This window comes from Phragmites australis, chromosome 15 (assembly GCF_958298935.1).
Source record: "Phragmites australis chromosome 15, lpPhrAust1.1, whole genome shotgun sequence".
Classification (NCBI taxonomy): Eukaryota; Viridiplantae; Streptophyta; class Magnoliopsida; order Poales; family Poaceae; genus Phragmites; species Phragmites australis.
The window spans coordinates 6,034,569-6,062,075 of record NC_084935.1 but is presented as its reverse complement, the minus strand read 5'-3'; the positions used below and the strand labels follow the sequence as shown (position 1 = coordinate 6,062,075).

Sequence of the window (27,507 nt, the reverse complement as noted above, 5' to 3'; positions counted from 1 at the left end):
AGGCTAATGAATTTGCTCGACTGCTTGGAGGTATCGACCAAAAGAATCTGAGAAAAAGGCCAAGTTGTAGAACATGGGTCATGCCATATTACACATGCCATATGGCTATTACTAGTATTGCATCTATTTTTCCGTGGATATGAATGGACCACCATGCATGTACCCACATGGCCCAACTGTGTTTGTTGGGGGAAGCATAGCATTTATTTACTAGGGTTTCGCCATCAAGGAGCTGACAAACGAAGGGGCCTCTCCAACTCAGCACAAGGCAGGTTTTTCCCTTTGTTTTCTCAAGCTAGGAGGAGATTTGCTACGTAAAGGACAAAGAGTCAACAAGAAAGGGCCCACAGTTTTGCTGGTACAATTTTTTTTTGGATTTGCAAGAATTTTCGTTCTTAAAAGGTTGGCTGGTAAAAGTGATTAGATAAAGGCATTGCTTCATTCCTTTAATAGTTTCTCCCTGAGTTGTTGTTTTCGAGTGAGCAACCATTTTCACCATAGATTTGACAGATGTAAAACAATTACTTTGAATTATGCCGAAATATCATTTTAGTTCACATCCTTCTAGCTGTCGAGTCTAATGCTAAAAAAAAAAAAATAGCTCCCCAGCTTTGAAACAATCGCCTTCGAAATTATTTATTATTTATGTACTGCAATATTGTGTGCAATAACACATTTTTATAGCTACATGAAATAGTCTGCTTGAAACGACCGGCAATGTCTCGATGGTTATTAAAAACATCTGGACCTAATTTGACCGTGCCATAGTTGAATAATTACTCAACTACCCACAGTATCTAGAATCCCAAGCTCCCTACCAGCAATAGCAGAATTAAAATATATTAGTAAATCTCAGGTAAAAAGATCTAGTAAAATTATCTGGCTTTTCCCGGCTTTTCCAATGCATCACGCGGACATCGATCTGATCTCCGTCCCCTCTCATCCCCATCACCGTCCCCTTCCTCTCTCTCTCTCTCTCTCTCTCTCTCTCTCTCTGTGCCCACACACCATGTGTGCCCAGATTCCCCTTAATAGGTCTCTCTCGACTGCATCAGTCCTCTCCTTCCCTTCCCCTTCCTCGTTCCCCATCCGCTCTCCCTGACAAAGCGCCGCACAGAGCCAGGCTCTCGCCGGCGGCAGAGTAGCAGCGGCTGGTGAGGGGGGGGGGGGGGAAGCGAGCAGTAGGCTAGCTAGAATAGCTAGAATGATGAGCACCAAGGCCAACACCGCCGACTGCCCGGAGTACGCGGAGGTCGATCCCACCGGCCGGTACGGACGGGTACGGCACCGCCACAACCACTGCAGCTCCTCCTATCACCGTTTCTTGATTCGTTTGCTCACCAGTCCGCTGATACGTTTGCCTACTCCTCTTCTCTGTTTTCGCAGTTCAACGACGTTCTTGGCAAGGGCGCGTCCAAGACCGTGTAAGATTCGGCGCTTTTCTCGCCAAAGCTGCGTGCTTTCGATTTGCTTGCCCCTGACCCGAGGTGTGTGCGCGGTGGTGCAGGTACAGGGCGTTCGACGAGTACCAGGGGATGGAGGTGGCGTGGAACCAAGTGAAGCTGCATGACTTCCTGCAGAGCCCGGAGGACTTGGAGCGGCTCTACTGCGAGATCCACCTCCTCAAGACGCTCAAGCACCGCAACATCATGAAGTTCTATACCTCCTGGGTCGACGTCTCTCGCCGCAACATCAACTTCATCACCGAGATGTTCACCTCCGGCACCCTCCGCCAGTAAGCAAGCAACCTTCTCTGCATCTGTGACACCTAAAAGTTGTTGCCTTTTCACGTCCAATTGCAAAGAGTCTTTTATCCTGCCCCGTTGCAAAAGTCTCTTCATTTGTGTGTGTGATTAATTGGTTCTTGGATTGATTTCTTGTGGTTGTGCGTCTGGTGGTGATTAGGTACAGGCAGAAGCACATGAGGGTGAACATATGGGCGGTGAAGCACTGGTGCCGGCAAATCCTCAGCGGCCTGCTGTACCTGCACAGCCACGATCCGCCCATCATCCACCGGGACCTCAAGTGTGACAACATCTTCGTGAACGGCAACCAGGGCGAGGTCAAGATCGGCGACCTCGGCCTCGCCGCCATCCTCCGTAAGTCCCATGCCGTCCACTGTGTAGGTAAGCCATTTGATTAGCTCAGTAGCCCAAAATGATGTTATCTGATCCCAAATGGCAATAGTTTTGCGGAGATTTGATGCAGTGGAGGTGTCGGATTGTTTTGGTAGGCACACCGGAGTTCATGGCGCCGGAGGTGTACGAGGAGGAGTACAATGAGCTGGTTGACATATACTCGTTCGGGATGTGTGTGCTCGAGATGGTCACCTTCGAGTACCCGTACAGCGAGTGCACGCACCCGGTGCAGATCTACAAGAAAGTGATATCTGTAAGAAGATCTCTGGATTCTTTTAGCCATTTGCAGCACTTGTGATCCTAGTGTGTTTCAGATCCGAAAATGATTTTGCTGATTTCAGCTAGTGGTTTGGTTGGTAGGGTACTAAGCCTGAAGCTTTGTACAAGGTGAAAGATCCAATGGTGAGGCAATTTGTTGAGAAGTGCTTAGCAACGGCATCGCAGAGGCTCTCCGCGAGAGAGTTGCTCGAGGACCCCTTCCTACAGTGTGATGACATGGCTTTTTCTTCGGAGGATGGGGATTACAACGAAACGAGCAAATTCCTGCAGCAGCCTTCTTATCTAGGGAATGCTTATAGCAATGGCTCTATGATGAGTAATGGATTCTCAGAAAGCATTGATGAAGATACACCGACTGAAGATAGATGGGACTGTGAGGATGATGACATGAAAGGCCAATATAGCATCAACTTGTTCAACGGGCACGAAGATGAGCCTCTTGGCAATGTGGATATCACAATCAAAGGGAGAAAGAGTGAGGATGGAGGCATCTTCCTCAGACTACGAATTGCTGATAACGATGGTATGCCCAATGTCTAATGCACTAAATTCTGAGGTTGAATTCAATATACGGATATTGATTTAGGTATTATGTGAAAGCTAATTTCTCATATTGCAGGACATGTGCGGAACATCTATTTTCCTTTTGACATTGAGGCTGATACTGCATTAAGCGTCGCAACTGAAATGGTAGCTGAGCTGGATATAACTGACCATGAAGTTACTCGAATAGCTGACATGATCGATGGTGAGGTCAGTGCATTGGTGCCAGATTGGAGGCCTGGTCCGGGCATAGAGGAAGCTCCGGACAAGTCATACTGCCATAATTGTGGATCCAATGTGTCGTCGTGTGGTTCACTTTACGCCTACATGTCATCAACTGCTCGAGGCTGCCAATGTGCGGAGCTACATGGGCGGTTTGAGGAGATCACGTTCCCAGCCGATGGAGAGCAGTGTAATTTGCAGGATTCTCAAGGGAGCTACGACGATGGAGGCGGCCAAACGGAGCATTATGTCAAAGGCAAGGTGTCCACTCTCGTGAATGGCTTCGTACAGATGGGTAGAAGAGGTCCTTCTAATCAGCTTTGCTTCAGTTCATTCCAAGAACAGTCCTGTTCGTTTAATCAATATGAGAATGACACTAACCATCAGGTGAATGGGTTCGACATGAAGCATGAGATAAAGATTGCCAAGTACAAAGCGCGGAAAATGGCACAGCTTAAGAGAGCTATTCATCCATCTCTTGACTTCGACAACGCAAATGGATTAAGTAGGATGAAACCTTCACTGAACAAGCTGCAATCTTTTCATATTGGAAAGAACAACAATTTTCGCGTACCGACCTGCGAGCGAAGGTCAGACGCAGGAAGCGCCAATCATCACTCAAACATGAACAATCAAGTGTGGCAGCGCAGTCACCCCGGTCCGGGAGCCCAGAGGGCCCGGCATTGTGAGGTCGACGCCGAAAGCAATGAAGATTGTATGTTTACAGCCAGGAGCTACTATACCGGAGCTCAGTTGCCGCAAAATCTCCCAAGAACCAAATCTGTACCCTTAAATGCTGTCGATGCCTGAAACACTTTATTGCTGTGTAAATTTTATAGAGTGTGCATTGTTTTGGTTCTTTCTGTAAGCAATATGAAATATAGCTGGTAGGCAAGAGACTGGAATGTGACTGGGGTTGTCTGTGGATTAAGCCTGAGCTGTATGTAACTTAAAGCCTTGTGAATCCAGAGTGGTTCTTTTAGGCTGTGCAAGTGCAATCTTCATCATTTGCCTCACTGAGACAATATGTTTTAGCCTCTTCCTGAGGGTCATGATCCAGCAAACTGGATCAGAATGTTTTTTTCCTTTCTTTTGCATATTCATATATGCAAAAAATTTGTTAGTTAATTGGCAGAAAGCAGGTTGGCTAAAGCATAGTGTCAGAACAGAATCACATGACCAAAATCAGGAGCTGGAACTCTGTCCTTTGCCTAGTATACTACATAATGCCTATGAAATGGACATCCATCTCTCTTAGTTGCAGTTGAATACATCAAAGCTGTATCAAAGGTAACAGACATGCCAACTTGTGCTTTTGCCTTCATGAATGATGCTGCACTTACCAATTGATCCTTTCTTTTCCATTATCTAAAAAAATGATCCTTTCATGAGATCACTCCATCCTGATCAGTTGGCATTTGGCAGCCCCACACTACACACAAAGAGATACGGTTTCGTACCTTTTTTTCTTGTTAAATATGTCATTCTCTTGAGACGTAAAAAATTGAAATATTTTTAGTGTAGACAGATATTTGAGCATCACAGGAGATAGCCTCTTATAGAAACTTCTTGGGATGTACCATTCTTAGTCCAGTAACGGATGCTCACCACATGCTGCCTGATAATTCACCTGCCAGATCTAGATGGCTAGGAGACGATGCAATGCATCGATCCACATCTTGAGACTTGCAAGCGTGCAACTTGCCAACTTGGCGTGCTGGAGGCCGGACCAGGACAAAGGGGACATCTCCGTCCATGGAGATAATGGAGGAAACTAGGTGTTCTTGTTTGGAGTTCTAGAAGATCTTTTTACTTCCCCTCCCTCTGTGTTTGCTGCAATCTCGTAAGCTGAAGTACTTTGACAGTGCCTAGGTCACTTACAGTTTTATGTTTATGTGGGTTAGTTATTAACAAGACCAGATCCGAAGAACTTCTCGTCGCATTTGAAAACTGGTCTTAGCTAGGAAAAAACCTGAAATTTTATCAAGTCAAATGAATTACAACTACTTGACCCATAATTCAAAGTGGTTCCTCCATTTGATATGGGCAAATTATACGCTCATGAAAAGCGGCGATTAAAATGTGCATCTGAAGACGAGTCAAAAGTGTCAGTTAAGGAACTCCGAGATCCTGATAAAGTGGCTAATAAGTACTCCTATAGCTAAGCAACTTTGTGAAGATAGGATAAGCATCAAGCAGGTAGACAAGCACCAAGGTAGGTAGGTTGAGGGTGGTAGGAGATGAAAGACCGCAAGGTGCAGCACTGGCGTTTAACTTTCCATTGAATAATATGAATAATTCAGCTCATGGTTCTGTAATCCTGCACCAAAATCCATTTATTCTAAGAGGGGAAACAGGGGGCGGCTCTCCTGCCTGGCTGCTTGGGGACATCACACGTTGTTGTGCTGCCCAATTCAAAGATTAAGGTTCTGTTTGTTTAGTTTTCTGTTTTTGTTTTTTCTGAAAAGATGTGCTTTTTGTTTTTCTAAAAAAAACTGTTTCTGTATTTTAGCTGTTGGATTTTACAATAATTTTTTGACTTCTCAGCACATGATTTCTCAGAAAAACTACTCTCAGTTAGCTTCTCAGTTTCTAGTTTATTTTCTCAGAAGCAGACTTCTGACTTCTCCAAAAATCATTTTTCAGCAAATCCGTTTGTTTAGGCTTCTAGTTTCTGAACTTCTGATAGAAACAAAAATCAGAAGCAACCTAAAACAAACAGGCCCTAAGTGTTACAATTTTGCTCCATGTCCATCAATTTATTCACAAGACAACTTGATCATACAGAACTTTGCATGGTTGTCTCCCAAGATGCCTTTTTTCATGCTTCAATTCTGCAAAGAAAATATAAATTGGCAGCTAAGTTCAAGTCCTGCAAGTAGAGGCTGTTTGATCCGATCAGCTGAATAATGCACCTACTAGAAGCATGAGCCTGTAGAGATAACCTGTCTTGTTTATGCAGCCATGACTAACTCGCTCCTCGGATGCAAAAGCAAGTGTACGTAGGAGTAGACCATGGAAAGGCTATGACCTTATCCAGAAATGCAAATGAGGAGGTTGCTTTCTTGAGAACAACCATGCAATGACCGAATTGCTAGATACAGGGGTAGATGGAATCAAGATGCAAGAGTCTAGTGTTTGTTACCTACACCTGCATTGTGCCCAACCTAACCAAGCCTTCTTTTCCGAGACGGAAAGAAGACCTGCATTTCAGAAATAGATATAATCTGCCTCGAAAGAAGAAATAGATATAATCTGTCTCGAAAGAAGAAATAGATATAAGCAGCAAGAGATGCCACGAGAGGATAAGAAGGTAGGCATGCGAGATGCAGCTCGTCACACCGGCCCATACACTGTTCCTGTATCTCTGCAAAAAAAGGGGAAGCTACCGACCAACACAATGCAAGTTCAGTGTGTGTAACTCCACTGCTGAAAGCATGAGTTCTTGGCTTGCTGGAATGCATCCTTGCACCAGCCAAGGTGCAGTGCCGAGTTGCTTTCAGCAAAGTTTGCCTCGTCACTCATCACTTGATCGTGCTGACACGATTGGCCGTAAACTTTAGACCTGCACACTAGTTATCGATATGTAACGATGACATGGCTCGGGCGTGTAAAGTCCGTTGGTTCGGTAAGAACGGCCGAATGTTTAACAGGAAAATTTCTGCATCACCCAGCAAAGCTACTGCTGCCATGGCTCAGTTTCACTTTCACGTGGATACAAATATAATATATACGTATTTATCAGTCTCTGAAAGCTTAATACCTTGTTTGTTTTTTATTATAATTATGGATTCAACCCTCAAAATCAAAAGCAAAAATAAATAGTCACAATCTAAAAATTGATTCTCACAATCTATAATCCACGTTATACTACGAAATCTCACAATCCACAATATAAGGAGTGAGCTTCTCCATATAATCTAGATTGTGACAATCTACAGCAAAAAACAAACAGGCCTAAAATACCTAAAGAAGAAAAGAAATTTGAACAGTACATTTTTTTAACAAGAAGTTTCTCCAGTCCACAGGGAGGAAAGGAGGCATTTGTTTGGGCTCCTCTTGGGCTGAATATTGGGCTGGCAGTTGAATGGGCCTAGCCCGTTTACTCGTTGATTGATGGACATTGGGTAGGCCGAGCCCGAGAAATTCCGACCGGTCAGCGCAAGCGGGTGGGCTTTTAGCCCATTGTTTAGGTTTCCCTATCGCCGCCGCCGCCGCTCGCTCGATCAGTCGCTCTCACCCCTCACTGCCGCCGCGCACCGCCCGCCGCAACCGGCGCCGTCCGCCGCCATGGGCCGCATGTACGGCACCAGAAAGGGCATGTCCTCCTCCGTACTGCACTACCAGCGCTCCGCCCCGGGCTGGGCCAGGGCGTCCGCGGCCGAGGTGAAGGGCGCGATCGTGCGCGCCGCCAAGAAGGGCCGGATGCCATCGCAGATCGGCGCGCTGCTCCGCGACGTGCACGGCGTGCCGCTCGCCCGGGCCGTCACCGGGGGCAAGATCCTGCGCGTGCTCAGGACCCGCGGGCTTGCGCCGTAGCTGCCCGAGGGCCTCTACTCCCTCGTCAACGTCGCGATCAGGAAGCACCTGGACAGGAACAGGAAGGACGTGGACGCCAAGTTCCGGCTCATCCTCGCCGAGAGCAGGGTCCACCGCCTTGCCCGCTACTACCGCCTCACCAAGAAGATCCCTGCCACCTTTAAGTACGATTCCTTCGCCGCGAGCACTCTGGTGGCGTAAGTGATGGGTTCGTTCGATTGAGCTTCTCGGTTCCTGTGAATTGATTCTCGACAGCTTTGGAGTTTTCCTTGATCCTAAGTAAATTAAGTAATAGTACTTTTTGATATGTAGAGTGTTAAATCTACCTCATGTATATAGAGAGAAGTGTCTTGAAAGTTTTTTGGACTATCAGGTTTCAGTTCTTGGGACCTAGATTATTCAAAATGGTTTGGAGTCTGGTTTAACCTTGAGTAGGTTGGCAATACTCTGTATGGACGTATGCTTATCGAAAATCAGAATGAAGCAAGAGACTTGGTGGTATTCTGTTTGTGTTTGTTCTCTTTGTTGCACAATTGATATCAGATAGTTTGTTTTTGGTATAACTTAGCTAGTTAGCTATTCTATATTGGGAAGATAGTCTGTTTGTGTTTGTTCCTCTTTGTTGTCGTGATTGCACAATTGATACAAGATCGTTTGTTTTTGGTATAACTTACCTAGCTAGCTACTCTACATTGATTGCGAAAAGGTTGAAGGGCGGCATTAGTTGAGAAGCCTCCAAAGAGATATTGAGACTTCGGAATGTCGGTTTCCTTGTTCCGGACTTTCAAATGATTTGTGCAATGTTACAAATTTAAATGTGTTCTGTTTGGTTGTCCAACTTTAACTGTTAGGTTTAGGATCTACAAGCATTCAGGTGCGGGTGCAGACAAGCATGATTTCCTTGGGAGTTTTAGGATATAATCCTAAATTGAACTAAATCTTATGGATTTCATTCGGATTCAAATGCCCCCAACTAGTCTGTAGTAGGTAGGTAGTGCTCTCTATTTTCTAGTTATGTGTGGTCATCTCATGAAGCAGAAACTAGTTAATGATCTTTTTGCATTTTATCCCTAACTTCTGTCATTTAACTCTTGAACAAGACTGGCTTTTGTTTTAGTGTAATTAAACTCTTGTACATAGTGTGAGAGGGGCACCACTAAGAAGCTTCCAAAGATATTAGTTTTCAGAGTAGTAGTGGTTCCATTTCTGTTTGGTTGTTTATGCCATTAATTTTAGGTCCAAGAGTTGTATAACTTATTTTGTGAGCTTGAAGGTTGGCATTTCCATGTCAGGTGACCATGCAATGTGGAGTGAGCATTCATATTTGCATTGTAGAGTTAATTGACGTTTCATTGTTTTGGGCTTCTGACTATCATGTTGTAGTGTTCAAAGGTCATCTCGTGAGTTCCTATGGTCAAGTTTTTCGGTTAGTGATAAATCCATGTTCAAAGGATGTCTACTTGATTGGGGTGTTTCCTTTGCTAAGGATCCAGCGAACACGGTTGCATATGATAGATGATATCTCTTTTTCACTAATAGCCCACTAGGATCTCTTGGGTAAGTTGTTCCCTTTGTGAATTCTTGCAAAGTTTTAATTGACTTATGCTTATCCAAAGTTTCAGAAAGCATGAGACTTGGGTATTCTGTTTGCGTTTGTTCCTCTTTTTATCGTGTTTGCACGATCAATACAAGATAATTTGTTTTTGGTATAACTTTGCTAGTTAGCTATTCTACATTGATTGGGAAGATGCTAGAGAGCAGCTATCGGCGATTGGTGAACCGCCGATCTAACAAACTTGTTGAAAATTTAAAGGATGTTTTGAGTAGACGAATCATGAGGAAAACACACATGGGCTTTTAGACAGGTTCGAGCCTCTCGAAGGATAATAACCCTATATCATGTTTGTCTTATATTGATCTTAGCCTGTTATAAGAGGAGTGTAGCTAGCTTAGATGGAACTAAACATAGTGGGTGATTTTCTCCTTGGCTTCTAATGACTTCGTGTCACTTGTCTTGACTTGTTTGGGCTTTTGTCTCTTTGTTTGGGTGTGTCTTCTCCTCCATAATGTTCTTAGGTTCCGTATATATAGGGAGCATCGTACGTCATCTGGAGTCTTCCTTCTCGTTTTTGGAGATAAACTTTTCTATTTATGGGATCATCTGAGTATCTACAGGTAGTTTCCTTTCATCCAAGGATCCCTCTTCCGGAGATAGAGATATGCCCCGAGAATTGTGGGAAATCCCGGGGTGTTGGGATATGGTAGTTATCCAGTAGTTATCATCAAACCTCTCACCAATACTTGAAATGAGGCTTTGATGGGTCAAGTGCTTGGCCAGCAAAGATAAGCATTCTACCCGACTGTATCATCGAGTAATACTTAGGTTCCTGACTAGGATGATGCGTCAAACCGGGTTCTCTAGGTTATGGGATCATCTACTCGGGGTTCTGAACATGGTTTTTAAGGCGGTAAGTCGAGGTGAGGTGACCCACCCCCTTCCAGCCGCCTAGGCGAGTATGGTGCGTGGGAAGGCAATGCCATACTCACATCCTAACCTATAATTACTCTAGGTCCCACCAAGAACCAGACGTGTTCCGCCCCTGAGGATCGGAGTAGAGCCGCTGCCGCCAAGGACCGGAGGAGATCCGCCGCGCAACCCGCCGAGCGGAGCGCACGAAGGACCGGAGGAAAGCCGCCGCCGCCTCCAAGTTCTTGAAGTTACGCCATCGCAACTTGGTTTCCCCCCTCCCCTCTCTCCCTCTCTCTAATTGAGTTTTCCTCTGTCCCTCCCTTTTCTTCCCGCGCGGCGTGTCTGTACCATTCCCGCACGCGCCTGCCCACCTACGTTGGCTTGTTGAATGGCGTCCGCTTGATGCCTAGGGACGCCATACCGTGCCTAGGTGCCACCACGGACGCTCAGGCGGACGCCATACCTACGGACAACAAGGCGAGGGCAACGCCTAGGGCTGCAGCCCGTCCAGATGCCAAGGTGTCGGCAACGCCTTAAAAAGCATGGTTTTGAACGCCTTCGAGTTCTCGAGAAGGTGTTCCATCTGAGTAGGGTTTCCAGTTAGCCCAAAAATATCCTCCCATCCCCACGAAAGGACTGGGGAGATAAGACTCATCGTTGGCTAGGCTCGAAAGTTGAACCATTGCAGCGAAAGTTTTACATGGTGAAGAGATTATTTGTCCTCCTTTTCTAGCAAAAGATCAGAAACTGAGCGCATTTATCGCTGTAGTGCACTAACTCTCATGGTCTTTTGTACCAACAGCCCCCGCATGCGCCGGAAGAGATTTCGAACAGAAAATGCGATGGGACCCTAGAACATCATCCCTATGCAAAGGAAGTCGTTTTGGCACACACACAATATGTTGTCGTTAGCTCTTGGTATACTATATTCATCCAGCCCTCGTCTGGTTATCTAGGAAGAAAGCTTAGAGATAATAAGATAAATTATCGTCCGACCAGTATGAATTAGCCGATGAGGGTAAGAGAAAAGAATTGAATACTCATATTTCCCCTTTAGTCGTAGAAATAAGAGTTTCCTAAAGTCGATTCCCATGTGACCTTGTTCGGGCTTATCTTGGTGTGCGCGATACGTAAAAGTATCCGGATTGCAGCTTATTGCCAGTCTACCTGTCTTACGGGTGCTAGACGTTGAGTTTAGGGAAGACAAAAAAGAGCACAAAGAGATTCAAACGACCTTACAAGAAATATAAACATTTACTAGTGTAAACTGACTCTTAATACTTACACATAAAACTTTTGGAGTTGACCGACGTCCCAAGAATTATTGAAGACTCATCCACCCTCCATTGCTAAGAAACCCAGGACGAGAAGATTCGACCACTGTGTAGAGACCCTTCCACTTCAGAGATAGCTTGTTGCTGATTTTCTGGTTTTGTACGAGTCGTAAAACCAGATCTCTGGGTTTGAAGGGTCTTTTGTGAACGTTCTGGTCGTGGTAGCATCGTAGAGCTTGCTAGTACCACGTCGATCTTATCAGCACTTTCATCCTTTTTTCTCAAGGACATTGAGATCGTCCTGCCTTAAAACTTTGAGAAATTCTACGATTTGCAATCGAATAATCACCGATTCTACGATTTACCATCGAATAAATTCCGTTTATTTCTATACCATCGAATAAATGATTCGGTTCTTTATCCGCCATCGAGTCATCTGATTTTTAAAAAATTTCGAAACTGCCCTCCGCTGGACTCATTATGAACAGTACCCGAGAGCTCAAAAAAGTCACAAAAAATATGTCGATTTTTGTGCACGCTCTATAATTCATAATCAACCCATTTTAACTGCATTCACTAAAAAATACCGTGTAGAATTCAAACTAAAAATCCTCAAAATGTGCTACTTTTGTAACTTATCGCAATTTTTAAGCCTCACAAAAATTTACAAAAAATCTGAGAACATTTACTAATATTCCTCTATTGTGATGTAATAATTTCTAAAATTATCTCCCGCGGTGAAAAAGTGAGTTTTTTCAAATGCACAGTATTACAAAAGTAGCACATTTTGAGGAATTTTAGTTTGAATTCTACACAGTATTTTTAGGTGAATACAGTTAAAATGGGTTGATTATGAATTATAGAGCGTGCACAAAAATCGATATATTCTTTTTGACTTTTTTTAGCTCTCGGGTACTGTTTATAATGGGCTGAACGAGTCCCGTGGAGGGTAGTTTCGAAATTCAGATGGCTCGATGGCGGATAAGGAACCAAATCATTTATTCGATAGTATAGAAGTAAACGGAATTTATTCGATGGCAAATCGTAGAATCGGTGGTTATTCGATGGCAAATCGTAGAATTTCTCTAAAACTTTCCCCTGCAGTCTGTAATAAATAACTTGGTAGATTTGTTAGACTTGTAGGAATTTAAATGAGATTTGTTAGACTTGTAGGAATTTAAACGATTTTTGTATTTGACGGGAATATTTCGTACTGGATGCATTCGATAGCATATCGTGATCTCCTTACTGACTTCTTCCTTTGATTAGTTCAAGACGTGTTAATCACTAATCGCAACGCTTATTATGATTAGCCTTAGGTTCGCTTGAGTGGGAGGTATCATAGCCTTCGGTCACTTGTGGAACACAATAAGGAGTCTTTTCGTAACTCGAATTCGCAACGTAACGATCATTCCCTTCTCATTGGATTTTGCTTTTAGAGGGTGCAAAATATATCGCTTTCGTTTTTCAGCACCTAGTACTTGTTAAGCCCTCGACTATTTGCCCGAAAGAATTTTTCGGGTAGGTAGTCTAAATAGAAAACACAATAAAGATAAAAGAGATCATATTACGCTTGGTTCTATAAAAGCTTTTTGTCGCTCCGGGTGCGAGTTTGGGATGTGGAACCCGAGAAGCGGCTTATCCCATTGTCGGACATGAGGATGCACAGAAAGAAAAGTAAGGCATGAAATGAATTCTATCGACTTTCTAGGCAATATGATATTTATTATTATGAATGTCCTCTTAGTACTTACGCTTGTGACTTATAGAGCTTATTGATAACCCACGAGCTATTGTAATCTAAAATTTTAAACCTAAACGACACATACTAGATTAAGTCGATAAACAATGACCCTTATTACTTCGGGATAGCGTAGGTGGTGTTACATGAGTTCCGAACTAGTCGTGGAACCCAGCCCATGAGTTTTTGGGTTTGTGTCTCGAGGCGTTGTGGTCATGATACGACTGAGGCTTCTTGTTTAACGTGATCCATGAATTCTTAGGTTACTTGTTTAGTGTTGATATGCCATGTCGAGACTTCGCTTGTCGCAATAGAGATCTGTCTTTGGGCAATCCTGGATAGTGATGACACCTTCGGATTCTGGGATCTTCACACATTGGTACATGTAATGGGTGGCTATCATGAACTTGGCAAGAGTATGTCTTCTCAAAATGGCGTTGTATGCTGTCTCAAAGTCGACCACGTCAAACAAAATCTTTCTGTCCGAAAGTTGTCATGCTTCCTGAAGGTAACGGGGAGCGATATCTGGCTGATAGGAGTGGCCAAAGATTTAAGTACTATGTCGTGGAAGGCTTGCGTATCTGGCTTGATGGCAGAGCCATCATAATTTTTTTCATCTAATTGCTCTGGATAGGTGTCTCGACAATCCATGTTGTCGGAAATTGCGGGGGAAGATTCCGGCTTGTGGTGAATAAGGCATTCACAGCTGTCTTGGCAGCTGAGTGGTTCAAATTTGATGTCGTAATCTTTGACGCATTGATCCATAAAGCGACTTACATCATCGCTAGAATTGTCACTGGAAAGTTCCTCATCGAAGTTCACCTGATCGATCGCCGGTTCGTCAGTGGGAGGGGTGAAGTTGTTGTAGAACCCCTTGTCCGGGAAATTGGTCCTCGGCACGCGAAATCGACGACATGTTCCGTGTAGAATTTTCAATGCCTATTGTCATGATTCCCACGGACGACGCTAGTTATCAACGATTGTTGAATCATCGATCTAACGAACTTATTGAAGAATTAAGGGATGCTTTAAGTAAACGAATCACGAGCGGTATATATGTGTTTCTAGACAGGTTCGGGCCTCCTGGAGGATAATAATCCGACGTCTTGTTTGTCTTGTATTGATCTGAGCTTGTTACAAGAAGAATGTTGCTAGTCTAGATGGATCTAAACCGAGTTAGTGACTTTCTCCTTGAATTTTGATGGCTTCTAATGACTTTGTGTTGCCTGTCTCGACTTGTTTAGGCTTTTATCTCTTCGTTTGGGTGTGTCTTCTCCTCCAGAGGGTTTCCATGTCAAGGTTCACAAATTCGTTTGGACCCCAAAAATCGGTCCCCGGCGGTAACAGGAAATGCGCGGTTACCGCGAAAACCGGTCAAAATTTGGACAAATTTGCAATTCGAGGTAAATTTGGACCGAATCGATCAAACGGTAACCGATTGAACTCCACCAGGAACCGACCGATTTATCGATCGTTTTTTTCGCATTTCTCGCATTGACTGCATTCACCGGTAACTGATCGAATTTTTCGATTTACCGAGCGCATTTCTCGTTAACCGGTGAAGTTCAACAAAAAACCAAAAAAATGGCTTAACCTTGTAAAATCAATAACTAATTCATCTTAGTTTTAAATCAAGTGAAATAAATTTTGTTGGTTTCCTTGTAACATGATCTACATAATAAAAGTATTTATACTCATAAAAAAGTTAAATATTTTATGTGAGAAAATGTATTTGCTAAATCTAGTTAAATGCATAGTTAACTCTTTGCTAATCCAAAAATCATGAAACCAAATTTGTTAGTCTTTTTACATGTCCTACGTCTTTTAAAAATACATGAACTCGTGAATAGTTATTGTAATATGCATGATTGTGTAAATGTGTTGCAACTAGATTAATTCATAACTAATCCATAACACCTCCAAAATTAATGAAATCACTTTTACTAGTTTCCTTATACTATGCTTTATGTAGAAATAATAATGGTAGACATGAAAAAATTAATTACAGTGTTGTTTCTTAATATATTCACTTTCTGTTTGTGAACTTTGTAAAAATCATGGAGAAATTAATAAACTCTAAATAAAGTGAAACTAATTTTAAATATCCTCTTAAGGTACGCCCTACACAAAGTGCTAGTATGTTAAGCTTTTTCTTAACATAAGTTGATAAAAGAGCTGCAAGTTTCAACTTTCTCCCTATAGAATATGATGCAAACGCCATTATGATTTTTTTTTCCACAGAAAGGCTTAGAATCGTCTCTAGTTTTTTTAGGTTTTTTTTGATTTTTTTTTTGAATTCAATTTCGAAAAGTGTTCGCATTATGAAAACGATGCAGACCGGTAAGCTCGGTAATCGCAATTATCAACCAATAATCAATGAATTTTCAAACCTTGCTACAGGTTTCGTATATATTTTGGGGCATCGTACGTCTTTTGGAGTCTTTATTTTCATTTTTGAAGTTAAACTTTCTTGTTTACGGGATCCCTTGGTTACCTACGGATAGTTTTCTTTCATCTAAAGATTCCTCATCCAGAGATAGAGATATGTCCCGAGAATTGTAGAAAACTCTGAGGTGTTCGGATATGGTAGTTATCCAGTAGTTATCTCGACAGTATTAAGTGAGAAGCCTCTAAAGGGATATCGAGAATTAGGATTGTCAGTTTTGTTACTCCAGACTTTCAAATGATCTGTGCAATGTGTACTGTTTTGTTGTCCGTCTTGAAGTACTGGTTTAGGAGTTCTACAAGCATTCAGGGGCGAAAGAGGGTGTTTTCCTTGGGGGGTTTTGGGATTTAGTCCCAATTTGTACTGAATCTTATGGATTTGAAATGCCTCCAACTAATCTTTTGTAGGTAGGTAGTGGTCCCTAGTTTCTAGTTATGTATTGTCATCTCGATGAAGCAGCAACTAGGTAATGATGTGTTTGCATTTTATCCCTCAGTGTCATTCTCACAAATAAATAGTACAAGACTGAATTTTGTTTTGGTGAACTATAACTCTTGTTCATCGTGTGAGAGGGGCACCAGTAAGGAGTTTCCAAAGACAATAGTTTTCAGATTAATGGTGGTTCTGTTCCTGTTTGTTTGTCTGTGCCCTTAATTTTAGGTCCATGTCAGGCGATCATGCAATGGTTATTTCTGTCTCAAGAGTAATTTAGTTTAGTGATCGTGAAAGGTGGTATTTCCTTGACAGATGATAATGCAATGTCGAGTGAGCATTTTTTTTTTGAATGATGATGTGGAGTGAGCATTCATATTTGCATTGTAGAGCTAACACTACTGGGTGGCAAGATTTTAATTCTCTTTGTTTTGGGCTTCTGGCTTTCATGTCATAGTGTCCAAGGGTCACCTGGTGAGTTCCTGTGATGAGGTATTCCGGTTAGTGATTTATCCATGCCCAGGGCAGGTTTACTTCCTGATTGTGATGTTTCCTTTGTTAAGGATCCAGCAAACATGTTGCTTATAACAGATGGCATCTCTGCTTGCTAACATCTCACTAGGAGTTGTTGGTGAAATTGCTTCCTTTGTGAACTTTGGCCCATAATGATTTAGGATCTGGAAGAAAGCACCGAATTAGATTGAGCAGTGGTTTGTGATTATATTCCAAACAAGATCTGATAATCTGATGCCCAATCCCTTTAGTTCACATGTACCAACCAGACATCTTGTCATTAGTTGTTTGTGCATATATTAGTGGTTGAATATAAATAGTAATGACCAATTAGAAAGGCTAACCCCATCCATGCTTTACAATGATTGATCAAATAAAGCAACGACGCTTTATCATGTGGACGGCCTGTTGGCTGGTGCTTGTGGCGCTGGAAATTGTTGTCGCATGTACGCCGCTGGTCATAATAATGCCGCATGATTTTTAATCCAGTTGGATGCTTGATTTGGATGGATTTCAGATATCGTCTGCACTTGCTGTGTGGATTTCTTTGTGATTCTTTTATGTGTAAAGCTGTTCGACAGGGATTCGAAGTGTTAGTGTTTGGACTGCTTTGGTAACTGATTCTGTCTTGTTCAAAGTTGGCTTTATAGCTTAACTGAATGACTTTTATTTTGAGTGAATTGCACAAAATTATAAGGATTGTGTCAATTGTAACACAAAACTAAAGTATTGTGGATAGTGCACTAATCTCACACAAAACTTGATTTTAATTAGATTTATTCAAAAAATAGTCTTATATTTCTCCGAAAATTCTAGAAATTTTTGTACGTGTTCCATAATCCATGTTCAATTTATTTTAATTAGATTCGCCTAAAAAGCCTATGTAGAATTTAAACTTAAATTTTTCAAAAAAGTTACTTTATAACTCCTAATAATTGTTAGTGTCCCAAATAAAATCCAAAAATATGAGAAAATTCACCAATATTATTCTTATATGATGGATTAATTTTTAAAATTATTTTTAGAACTATGTTATATGGTCAAAAATTGAGTTCCTTTGTAAGTATATAATGGAGCATATAAATATAGCATTACAAAGGAACTCACTTTTTCACTATATAACCTAGGGTAAAATTAATTTTAGAAATTATTCCATCATATAATAAGAATATTAATGAATTTCCTATATTTTTGGTATTTTATTTTATGCCCTAGCAATTGTTAGAGGTTATAAATTAGTCTTTTTGGAGAATTTTAGTTTAAATTTACATAAGGTTTTTGGGTGAATCCAATTAAAATAGGTTGCACATTGATTATGGAATACGTAAAAAAATCTAGGATTTTTGGATAAATATAAGACTATTTTTGAATTAATCTAATTAAAATCGGATTTTGTGTGAAATTAGTGCATAATACTTATAGTTTTATGTTATTAGGTACAATACTTATGGTTTTATGTTACAAAATGATACAATACTTATAGTTTTGTGTAATTCATTCTTTTCTTTTCGTTTGAGAGGCTAATGTCGAATGTAAAACTCTTCCTAACAGGGCCTACATTTGCTCTTTGGTTTCAATTGGTTTGAACTGTTACATTCAAACCAGCTATCCAACTTGAATGATTCAATCAAGCTGGATAGTTGGTAGAGTATGTTACATATAATCGTATATCGATGGTACTGGATGTGCAGTTTAGTTCTGAGGGAGAGATGCTGTCCAACATAATTCTGGGCATTGGACCACCACTAGCTTACCATCACCGTGTGATTGCTCGGGTCGGCTTAATTTATCGCTGAAGATGGCTTTGATACTTCATCTTATTGATAGAGAATGCTTTACCACTCATGCTTGCACATGTTACCGATCCGATGGGCAGTTTTTGTGTGCTGTTCATCTCAAGTCGATGGATCGAGATGCCATCTACTGCTTTGCTTCAGATGTGGTCTCATGGAGAAAAATAACTGAGAACGTACTTCCATGTTCCGGTCAAAGCCGGGCAAGAATTCCCTGATGCCGCCAAATGCAGGATAAACAAGGACGTTTCTTGTACACTTGCCATGGTATTGAATTGGATGCCACACCTCGCCATTTCTTTAAGGATCGCGCTTGAATAAACAAGAGATCTCAGGACATGTTGCCATGGCGCCGTCTGATCGGACAGTTCATCGCCGAGTATTATATCCCTGAATCTAACAACTTGCAAGCCCTGCAAATCTGCATAAATGTTCATGATCGTCCAAGCAGTTGGCAAGCAGCGGTCTTTGCATCTCGCGGGTTCTCTGAAACATCTCTTCTCCATCGCTCTCGCTCTCCTGATCGCGCTTCCATGGCAAGCCTCTTGCACCAGGCGTCAATGCCGGCGACGGCGATGGTTTACGAGTGCGACGAAGAGTTCGTGCCGCAGGGCTTCACCTGCTTCGGCCGCTCGCTGTCGCGTGCGTCGTCGTCGTCGAGCCGGCTGGAGTACGGGTCTCTGGGGGATCAGGGCGAGGGGAAGCGCGCGGCCCAGTCGGCGCGGGCCAAGCTGCGGTGGAAGGCGGCGGCGCAGGAGATCATGGCGAAGGGCGGCGGCGGCACCGGAGCGCGGCGGAGGAAGCAGCAGGCGGCGGCGTTCAGCTACGACTCGAGGAGCTACGCGCTCAACTTCGACCACGGCCCCGCCGAGTAGCAACGCCGCTGCGTGCCGAGCCAGCTGCCTGCGGCTCTCCTTCACGCGGACTGCTTGCAGAGCCTGATCAGGGCGGCGTACGCGCGTGCACGTCGCGCTCGCGCGCGCGGGGCGGGCCGGCGAGGGCACGGAGCGGGCGTCGGTAATCCTCCCAGCGTGGCAAGAAACGAATGCATTGCACAGCGTAGAGATCAACGCTCAACGCCAGCTCTTGCTCTAGTTTCATCTGCTTTGGTCGCTCTTTTTTTTCTTTTTTTTGCTGTTGTTCAGATGATACATGTTCATGTTGGGGTGGCACATCCTAGCGTCATCGTGTGGTGTAATAAGTGCAAGTCTCCCACAGTAATTTCTTCGTCGCGTTTTTACCGTTCTCCTGCAGGAGTAGGTGCTCCATCAGAGTCCGTATTGACCGGTCAGAAATGTCGGCTCGCTTGTTTGCTACTGGACCAGATGATGGAGGACAGGGCCTGTAAGTGAGAATTTGGGAGCCTATGCTAAATATAAAATTAAGCCTTAAATTTGAGAATTTTGAACAACGATAATATTTGTTCAATTTAATTATGTAATTATAAGATCATTTTTTCTAACAATACAAATTTTATGTTCGCGTTGATACGTAAAGGCGGTCTTTAAACATTAAGAGCGTGTTTAATTCGTGGTCACAGTCTGTCAAAAACGTTAGGCAGACAATTTGAGGGCTGTAGCTATTGTTTGGTTTGTTGCTAGATCATTGGTATACCCAACTTTTTCTCTCATGGGTTCAGGTTGTTAGATGCTAATTTCTTGCTTCACTTGTCGCAATTGTGTCACACAATTTGCCTGTCACAAAAACTGTGGCAGCATAGAAACCAACTGAACAAATCATGCATATTAGTTCACAAATGATAATACTCATGAATAAATGAAAATGGAATCGATGGTTCTATTGCCACCGATGAGAGGATAAATCCAAGGATCAAGAGTTGTGTTCGGCAGTAAAACAACTGAATTTGAGCAGAGGGAGCAGCCAAAGGGATGTGTGGAGAGAGAGATTGGGTGTAAACGTTGCTACACTGTTCCTTCACTTAAGCTGTGCTGCTAATTGCATCAATTACTACTAAGTACTAATTACAGACAAACTAAACTTTGGCCCCCCTAATTTTGGGAGCCCTGCGCGGTCGGCCAGGTTGAAACTTGCCTCGTGTTAGTACCAAGATGATGAAACCGGCAGACAGTTATGCCCGTCTGTTGAGAAACGGATGTCGATTCGTTATGTATAAATAAACATCGAATTAATGGAACAAGGAATGATCTCATTTTTCTCAATCTGTACTTTATTGCCTTTATAATTGTTTGACAACATCGTGATGGATAATATAAAATGCACCTAACAGATTCAATCGATATTTCTTGTCTACTCAAGCTAATTAAGTGGTCGTCATATAAAGTTTGAATTCTATTTCTCCTTCTAAAAATTTCAAAAATATATTTAAACTTTTCTATTTATTTTTCATACTTAGACATATAATATTTGTCTTCTATATATTCTAAAAATATATTTAATCTCATTTTATTTATCTCACATATCTAAATATCTAATATTTTCTTTTCATATATTTATCGTGGGTTTCTCCAGAGTTTACGCTAACTCCCATATTTCACATACATCGTCGGATTTCTTAGATGGTATATGTAATTTTTTTCTCTATTATTCTATTTTTTTAGTTATTTAGATTGCTATATCTAAATTGACACGTGTGTGAAATGCTGGTGCATTATCGATAAAAGCTGGAGCAGCCCTGCGGACACCGTTGCCAGCGGCGTCAGAACAGCAAAGCCTGAAAACACGTGGTAACCATCATTCAGTGAACCCCACCAGTCAGCACCGATGGAAGCAGCGTATTGCCTCGCGTGTCCCCGCCTTCCTCCCGTTTTGCTTTCACCGCACCGGTGCCGGTGGTCGTGGCGCTCTCCTCCTCGCGACCCTCGTGCCGCTTCGAGCGGTGGGTATAGCTCTGCCTCCCCTGGCCATTGCCCGCGTCTCGCGGCCGCGCCCCGGAACCGGATCCCGGCGAATCTAGGGTTGCATCCGCTCCGCAACCACCGCCCGTCGCCATCCCCACCCGCTTGGAGGAGGATAATAGGCGACAGAGGCCGTTTGGGACGCTCGCCCCGCCTCCGCTCCCGCCTCGTCGTCGAATGCAGCGGCGGCCCACCTCGTGAGGAGCGCTCGAGGCACGGAGGAGGTCGGTCTAGGCACGTATCCGTCTCCCTCCCCTTTTGCTTTACTTTCCTCCTGGTTGATTGATGCAATGCGGCTGCCGGCTGTTTGATCGACGAAGGAATGCCGATGCGTGTAATCGTGGGCCGGGATTTCCGTCCCATTTCTGCGGGCCCTTGCGGAGTCGTGGAGCCGATCCTGCCTCCTTTCTTCCTTCGATTTCCTAGCACTTATCTTTTCTAGTTGCGGCGAAATGCGCCTCTCGCCGGTTTCGGCCTCAATTTGGATCGCGACGGCGGCGAACATGTTTGGCGGGGAAGGTGCCCTTGCGTTGTCAGCGCTCTACGCTCACCTTGCCGCCGTCTCCAGACCGTTGGCTCGTTAGACAAGGCCATAACGGAGTTGGGATGCAGCTGGGCCAAAGAGGCGGACAGGACGGCAGAGTAGCCGGGTGAGAGGGAGGTGGCGATAGTAGGGAAAGAGAAGGATGGGACGGAGGGAGCTGGAGGACATCTCTGAATCTCATTCCACTGAAGCACATCACCTTGAATTCTTCTCTAGTAGTTGTTGCCGTCCTCCTCCACCCCTCCGATGGTACTGGAAGTGAACATCCAGATGGAGTTGGATCGATTTATTCTTTTGATGGCAACAAAGCCCCAGCTTGCTTACTCGGATGGATTGTTTGTTGAGTTAGTGTTGCTCTGGTCTTCCCTTTCTTTGTGGCATTGTGAGCCATCAAATCCAAATCCCCTCTACTAGTTTACTTTTCAAATTCAAGGTTGGTTCAACTGAACTGATTCGCCATGTGACACCCACTTTGGTCTTCATTACCCTCTACCCCTGGTTTGTGGTTTCAACTAATTTGTTTCTGCTATAGCTTTGGGTGGTTTATGAATTACACATACGTATACTTTGTTAGGTTCCTGTTTAATAGGTTTAGCTCTTCGTCCGAGGGGTGACTTGCAACAGGAATATAATATGTGGTGTAATTGTACTTCGGTAAATTTTGACCGAGGAATTGGAATGTGCCCCGTCAATCGTTTGCACAGCCTGTTTTGTTATTCTTCATGGAACTCAATAAAGAGCAGCTAGTATTTAAGAAGACAATATATTAGCTTCCGTTTGTTTCAAAAGAACTTTCTGTTTTTATGGAGCCTTGTTGTCTGAGTGATGGTATTTGTACATAGTAGTTGAGGATAAAATTTCACAAATGACGTCCACTGTGCCAAAGTCATCAAATATCTTCTGGCATGATTGCCCAGTTGGCAAGGTTGATCGTCAGAAGCTAATCAAGCAGAAAGGTTGTGTTGTTTGGATTACAGGCCTTAGTGGTTCAGGTAAGTAAACCTTACGTTCTGTCAAACTGTTGTGTTGTGTGCTTGTTGGATTGTCAGTGCAATTGCTAAGTCCTATCAAATCACTTTAGGCAAAATGTTTTTTTTAAGCCTCAACACTAGAGTACAAGTTGTAATATCTGAATGCACGTCCAAACACACACCACACCCTACATACGCACACCAACACACACCCTAAGACGCACACTAGAAATCACTTTAAGCCAAATGTTATGACTACTGTTTCAATCATATTAGAGTATACAAATTCTTAGTGCCTTCACAATTTAGTTATTGAATGGTTCATACTGTTATTGTCTGTTAGGTAACCTCTGAATATTTTTCGCTTTGTCAAATTGGATTCAATCTTATTCAACTGTTCAATTAAACATTATTTTTAAATCAGTTTCACTCTGTTCAAACAGTTTTGCTCTGTTCTAAACAGTCAATTTGGTATGTGTGTGTCAGTAATGTAAATAAACAACCTATTTATTTTGGCTTGGACAAATTGTTTGGCATAACTTATTTTCACTTGCCACGAATTCTAGCAAATAAATTTCAGTTTATTGAAGGACAAATCTGCAATGTTTCCAAGATCATTGCCATATAATGTTTTTACTTAGCTATATGGTCGATGTTCATTATTTTCACTACTATTTTGTTCTCTCTTCACACTAGCTTCAAAACCTAACACTGTAAATTTGCAATAAATCAGATTCCATCTCCCCTTCTTTGGAAGGACAATTTCTACATGATACACACATATTTCAATCAAGTTTTTTAGTTTTAATGATGCCTTATTGTGTTTTGATCTAATTACGTGTTATTTTACACCGTGTCAAGGCAAAAGTACCTTGGCATGTACATTAGGTCGAGAGCTCCACACAAGAGGGAAGCTTGCATATGTTCTTGATGGCGATAACTTAAGACATGGTCTAAACAAGGATCTTGGCTTTAAAGCTGAAGATCGTGCCGAAAATATACGGAGAGTCGGTAAGTCTCTCCCGACACAGGAATTTTATAATAATTTAGTAAATTCCCATGAAGGTAAACAAATGATAAACAAAATCATGCTTGTGCTGTTCAGTCATTTGTAGTTGACATTTAGTTTCAATTATTTTGAACAGGTGAAGTAGCAAAGTTATTTGCGGATGCAGGCCTTGTATGTATTGCAAGTTTGATATCTCCATACAGGAGAGACCGTGACTCTTGCCGTGCATTATTGTCAGATGGTAGCTTTATTGAAGTAAGTGATCCTTCTTTTTAGTTTGGTCTTTAATGAACTGGGCTATGTCATGAGTTTTACCAACTGACACCTGTGTATTTTTTTATAGGTTTTCCTGAACATGTCATTGGAGTTGTGTGAAGCAAGGGATCCAAAGGGCCTTTATAAGCTTGCACGTGCAGGAAAAATAAAAGGTGAGATTCTCATATAATTCTTTATGTCGAAAACAGAAATAATAGTGTTTCACGTAAGTTCAGAATCGCAGTCTGACTTGAATAATTAAAATATCAAATTGAGTTATATTGTACTAGTTTTAAGGAAGCAACACCTGAATATGAAACAAAACATGTCCATTTCTCAAGTATCAAAATTGTCAATTCCATAAGTTGTAGTTGCATTTGCGGCAATGGTCAAAATTTGATGATGCACATACTGCCCAGGTGACTATGATTTTATCTACAGTGGTCAGGTTCTCCCATATACTTCCTTGTGTAATATTTATGCCTAGAAAGTGTGTGAGCATCCTTTTTAGGTTAAATTCTGTCACTATGCTCTTATTGCACAGTTAGTGGCTTATGTCTAATGCTAAACCAAAAAGAGTTGAACTGGTTTATTTGGAGTGTAAAAGTTGTCTTGGGTGTCAGTATGTGCATTTGCAAGTTTGGTTAAGGAGTCCTCTTTGAGAAATGGAAAGGAATCAATTAATTATCCATTTATTTCTGTCAATAGTCTTAACGATACTTGGCTCAGCATGTCTTTGTTAAATCATTTATAGTTCAGTCATGCATCAAGCTCTAATCATGTTTTGTTGCAGGTTTTACTGGAATTGATGACCCTTATGAACCACCATTGAATTGCGAGGTACATCATCATTTTAGATTTGTTGTCTCACATGTTCAAAGTGTGTGTCGTTAAGGATCATTTTCTTTTATTGCAACACAATCAATCATGTAGAATTAACAGCCTGCTTGACATGCGGGATAGAGAATGATAATATATGCTAGGTGGATGTTTGCCTGGATGGATAGTAGTCAAATGGATAGGATGATCTTTAGTATCTATACCGCGTCCTAATTTTGAATTATCAAATTTACTGCTGAGGAAGACAGCTAATTTTTTTCGACAAATGGAAGACAGCTAAATTGACCATCCTTGTAGTAGTCTTACTAATACGTCTGTGTATAAGAACTAAATCATGGTTCATCATATGATATCTCTTCTAACTTGCCATCAAGCTAACAGTGTTTCTGACCTAGAAGCGTTGACTCTAGTGCTTTCTTGCAGATTGAGATAAAGGAAGTGGATGGTGTATGCCCTTCACCTTGTGACATGGCGGGTCAAGTTGCTACTTATCTTGAGGAGAAAGGCTTTCTTCATCAGTAGGTGGAATCCATTAGGCGGTCGATGAGGGGAATTTATATTAATACTAGTGTGAAATAAGTCAACCGCTGGCAGGGTCTTCCGTTCTTGTGTAGAATGATTCGCATGCATTGATCTAGCTACCTATATCTCCTCTTCCCCCCTACCTCTCCCGCCCTCGTACAAAGCTTTGTGCCATGGCATTCAGAATAGTGTAGAAGGTTCCTAATCTGATTGACTTCTAATTAACTTGTAATGCAATCTAGCCACATAGGGTGGTATCTAGTATCGATGTGGCAGTTATTGTCAGGAAGGTTCAACAAATATTCAGAGAAGCATCTTCGGCTCAATTGTTTTTTGCAGTGATGAGTAGGTATACCCTTTCCGGAATTATATTTTTTTAGATCATGAGTACCATTTCCGGAATTGGATATTGACACATCGAGACATTTGTGTGTTGCATGTGGCAGGTCACCAGTACTACTATATGGTTGTATTTTCAGAAACTACGCTGACTCAATACTAGAGAATGGTAAGAGGATCAGCGGTTTACCCGTGATAGTATTATATGACAGCGTGTGCCGAAACGTGCAGCTTTTTTTTAACGTGCTCCCGTGCGCTCGTGTAATCGTGTTCCCCCGAAGCACCGCTGCCCCACCCCCGCCACTTCGAGACCGGCTTCCTTGCGCCGGCACTCCACGCAACCAAAACCCGAGTAGACTGCACCGCACGCAACGCGACGACACGAAAGCCACCGATCGACCGGCGCGGCGACCGGCGAAGGAAGCACCGCGCGCGAGAAGATTGGTTAATCAAGGGATGGTGTTCAGCAGCGCGTGGCTGGCGGCGGCCGCGCGCGTCCCGGCGGAGCTGTGCCAGCGGCCGGGGCGGCGGAGGCTGCGCGCGGACGAGGTCCTGCGCGCGCTTTTCCTGCTGCCCGCGCGGGAGCTCGGGCGCCTGGCCGACTGCCTCGTCGCCTTCTTCTGCCTGCCCCTGCCGGAGTACTACGTGCCAGGGTCCGGCCGCAGCGGTGGGTGGGTGGCGCGTGTGCCCGGCGCGGCGCTGTACACCTACCAGAGGTCGTTCTCGGTCTCCTCGTCGTCGTCCTCATCCTACACGTCGTCGATGTCCTCGTCGGAGGAGGACTACTATTAGTCAGGACTCAAGAAAGCTGTAATTGTTTGTTGCAGCTCTGGCAGATCCAGAGTCGCCGGTTAAGGGGTTCTCCCTCTTCTACTTTCTTCTTTATTGTCTTCCCTTCTTTCTCTTTAATGCCAAAAATTTAGGGGGCTTGGAAGGGCTCCGGTGTGTCCGGGGTATGTTCACCGTTTACGAGTGAGTACAATGTATCTTTTCATAGAATTGATCGGTTAATTCTTTGTAACATATCTATGTGTCAGAATTTCGAAAATAAAAGTTTTATATCCATGTCAGCTAGATATTTAAATGATTTTTTCCTCTCGTATGGTTAAGTTTGCATGGGTGATTCATGGTTTTGCCATAATTCGCAATCCGTATGTATCTGGTCCCTTTTTTTAAAAGAAAAGCATCAGGCCCAATTGATGCCTGTTAAAAGGCTAAATGCATTGTACTCATTGAGTTTTTTTTTTTTATATTTTTTGGATTAAAAATTTAAAGAAATAGATTCTCCGTATAAAAAATTGTAAAACTAGACACCTGCAACCTTCTGAGAGGGCTGCAGCCCTCTGAGAGAGCGGTTAGGCCAGCTAACCGCCCTCTGAGGACGGCTAGGGGCTGCCCGTCTGTGTCCGACGCCTTACCGTCCCCTCAGGGGGCGGGTAGGGGCCCTTCCCGCCCGCGCCGCTCGGCCTCCACCCTCTCCGGTCTCTTCTATAAAAGGGGCTAAAATTAGCCTAAAATCCTATTTTATTCAGGAAAAAAGAAAAAATTATGAAGAGAGAGGAGAAGAAAGGAGATGAGAGGGGAGGAAGAGAGTCCGGCGAAGCCCTGGTGCATTTGAGCCGCGGATTTGAAGATCATTTTCGGGTAAGTACTTTTTTTTTTCTTTTTATTGTTGTTAATTAGTGCAGTAGTAGTATATGACATAGGTTTTAGACATGTATGATCTAGGGTTTAGAAAATTCTATGTTTAGTAGGAAATTC

The 27,507-nt window shown here is 42.9% G+C and overlaps 4 protein-coding genes and 1 pseudogene across 9 annotated transcripts; all 5 read left to right on the top strand.

Moving 5' to 3' along the window:
- Positions 1–991: 991 nt before the first annotated feature.
- LOC133892370 (probable serine/threonine-protein kinase WNK1) lies at positions 992–4,198 on the top strand. Of its 2 annotated transcripts, none has more exons than XM_062333098.1 (7): positions 992–1,279; positions 1,387–1,424; positions 1,508–1,735; positions 1,906–2,099; positions 2,234–2,391; positions 2,499–2,940; positions 3,037–4,198. In XM_062333098.1, the coding sequence occupies exons 1-7, from the start codon at positions 1,205–1,207 to the stop codon at positions 3,990–3,992; spliced, it is 2,091 nt and encodes a 696-aa protein (XP_062189082.1). In that variant the 5' UTR covers positions 992–1,204; the 3' UTR covers positions 3,993–4,198. The 2 variants fall into 2 exon arrangements, with proteins under 2 accessions (XP_062189082.1, XP_062189081.1); XM_062333097.1 differs by having other exon boundaries at positions 993–1,279; positions 1,906–2,126.
- A 2,989-nt stretch (positions 4,199–7,187) lies between these two features.
- Positions 7,188–8,222, top strand: LOC133893209 (small ribosomal subunit protein uS15z-like; annotated as a pseudogene).
- A 10,407-nt stretch (positions 8,223–18,629) lies between these two features.
- LOC133893382 (uncharacterized) lies at positions 18,630–19,686 on the top strand. Its single transcript, XM_062334387.1, has one exon. It carries the CDS (start codon positions 18,729–18,731, stop codon positions 19,263–19,265), a length of 537 nt encoding a protein of 178 aa, XP_062190371.1. The 5' UTR covers positions 18,630–18,728; the 3' UTR covers positions 19,266–19,686.
- A 1,386-nt stretch (positions 19,687–21,072) lies between these two features.
- Positions 21,073–25,718, top strand: LOC133892598 (adenylyl-sulfate kinase 3-like). 5 transcript variants are annotated; one of them, XM_062333466.1, is made up of 7 exons: positions 21,073–21,490; positions 22,656–22,802; positions 23,643–23,792; positions 23,927–24,045; positions 24,134–24,218; positions 24,839–24,885; positions 25,309–25,718. In XM_062333466.1, exons 1-7 carry the CDS (start codon positions 21,133–21,135, stop codon positions 25,405–25,407), a joined length of 1,005 nt encoding a protein of 334 aa, XP_062189450.1. In that variant the 5' UTR covers positions 21,073–21,132; the 3' UTR covers positions 25,408–25,718. The 5 variants fall into 5 exon arrangements, with proteins under 5 accessions (XP_062189450.1, XP_062189449.1, XP_062189451.1 ...); XM_062333465.1 differs by having other exon boundaries at positions 22,653–22,802; XM_062333467.1 differs by having other exon boundaries at positions 22,653–22,802; positions 25,296–25,718.
- LOC133892600 (uncharacterized) lies at positions 25,633–26,820 on the top strand. Its single transcript, XM_062333470.1, has 2 exons — positions 25,633–25,756; positions 25,854–26,820. The coding sequence occupies exons 1-2, from the start codon at positions 25,749–25,751 to the stop codon at positions 26,536–26,538; spliced, it is 693 nt and encodes a 230-aa protein (XP_062189454.1). The 5' UTR covers positions 25,633–25,748; the 3' UTR covers positions 26,539–26,820.
- The last annotated feature ends 687 nt before the right edge of the window (positions 26,821–27,507 follow it).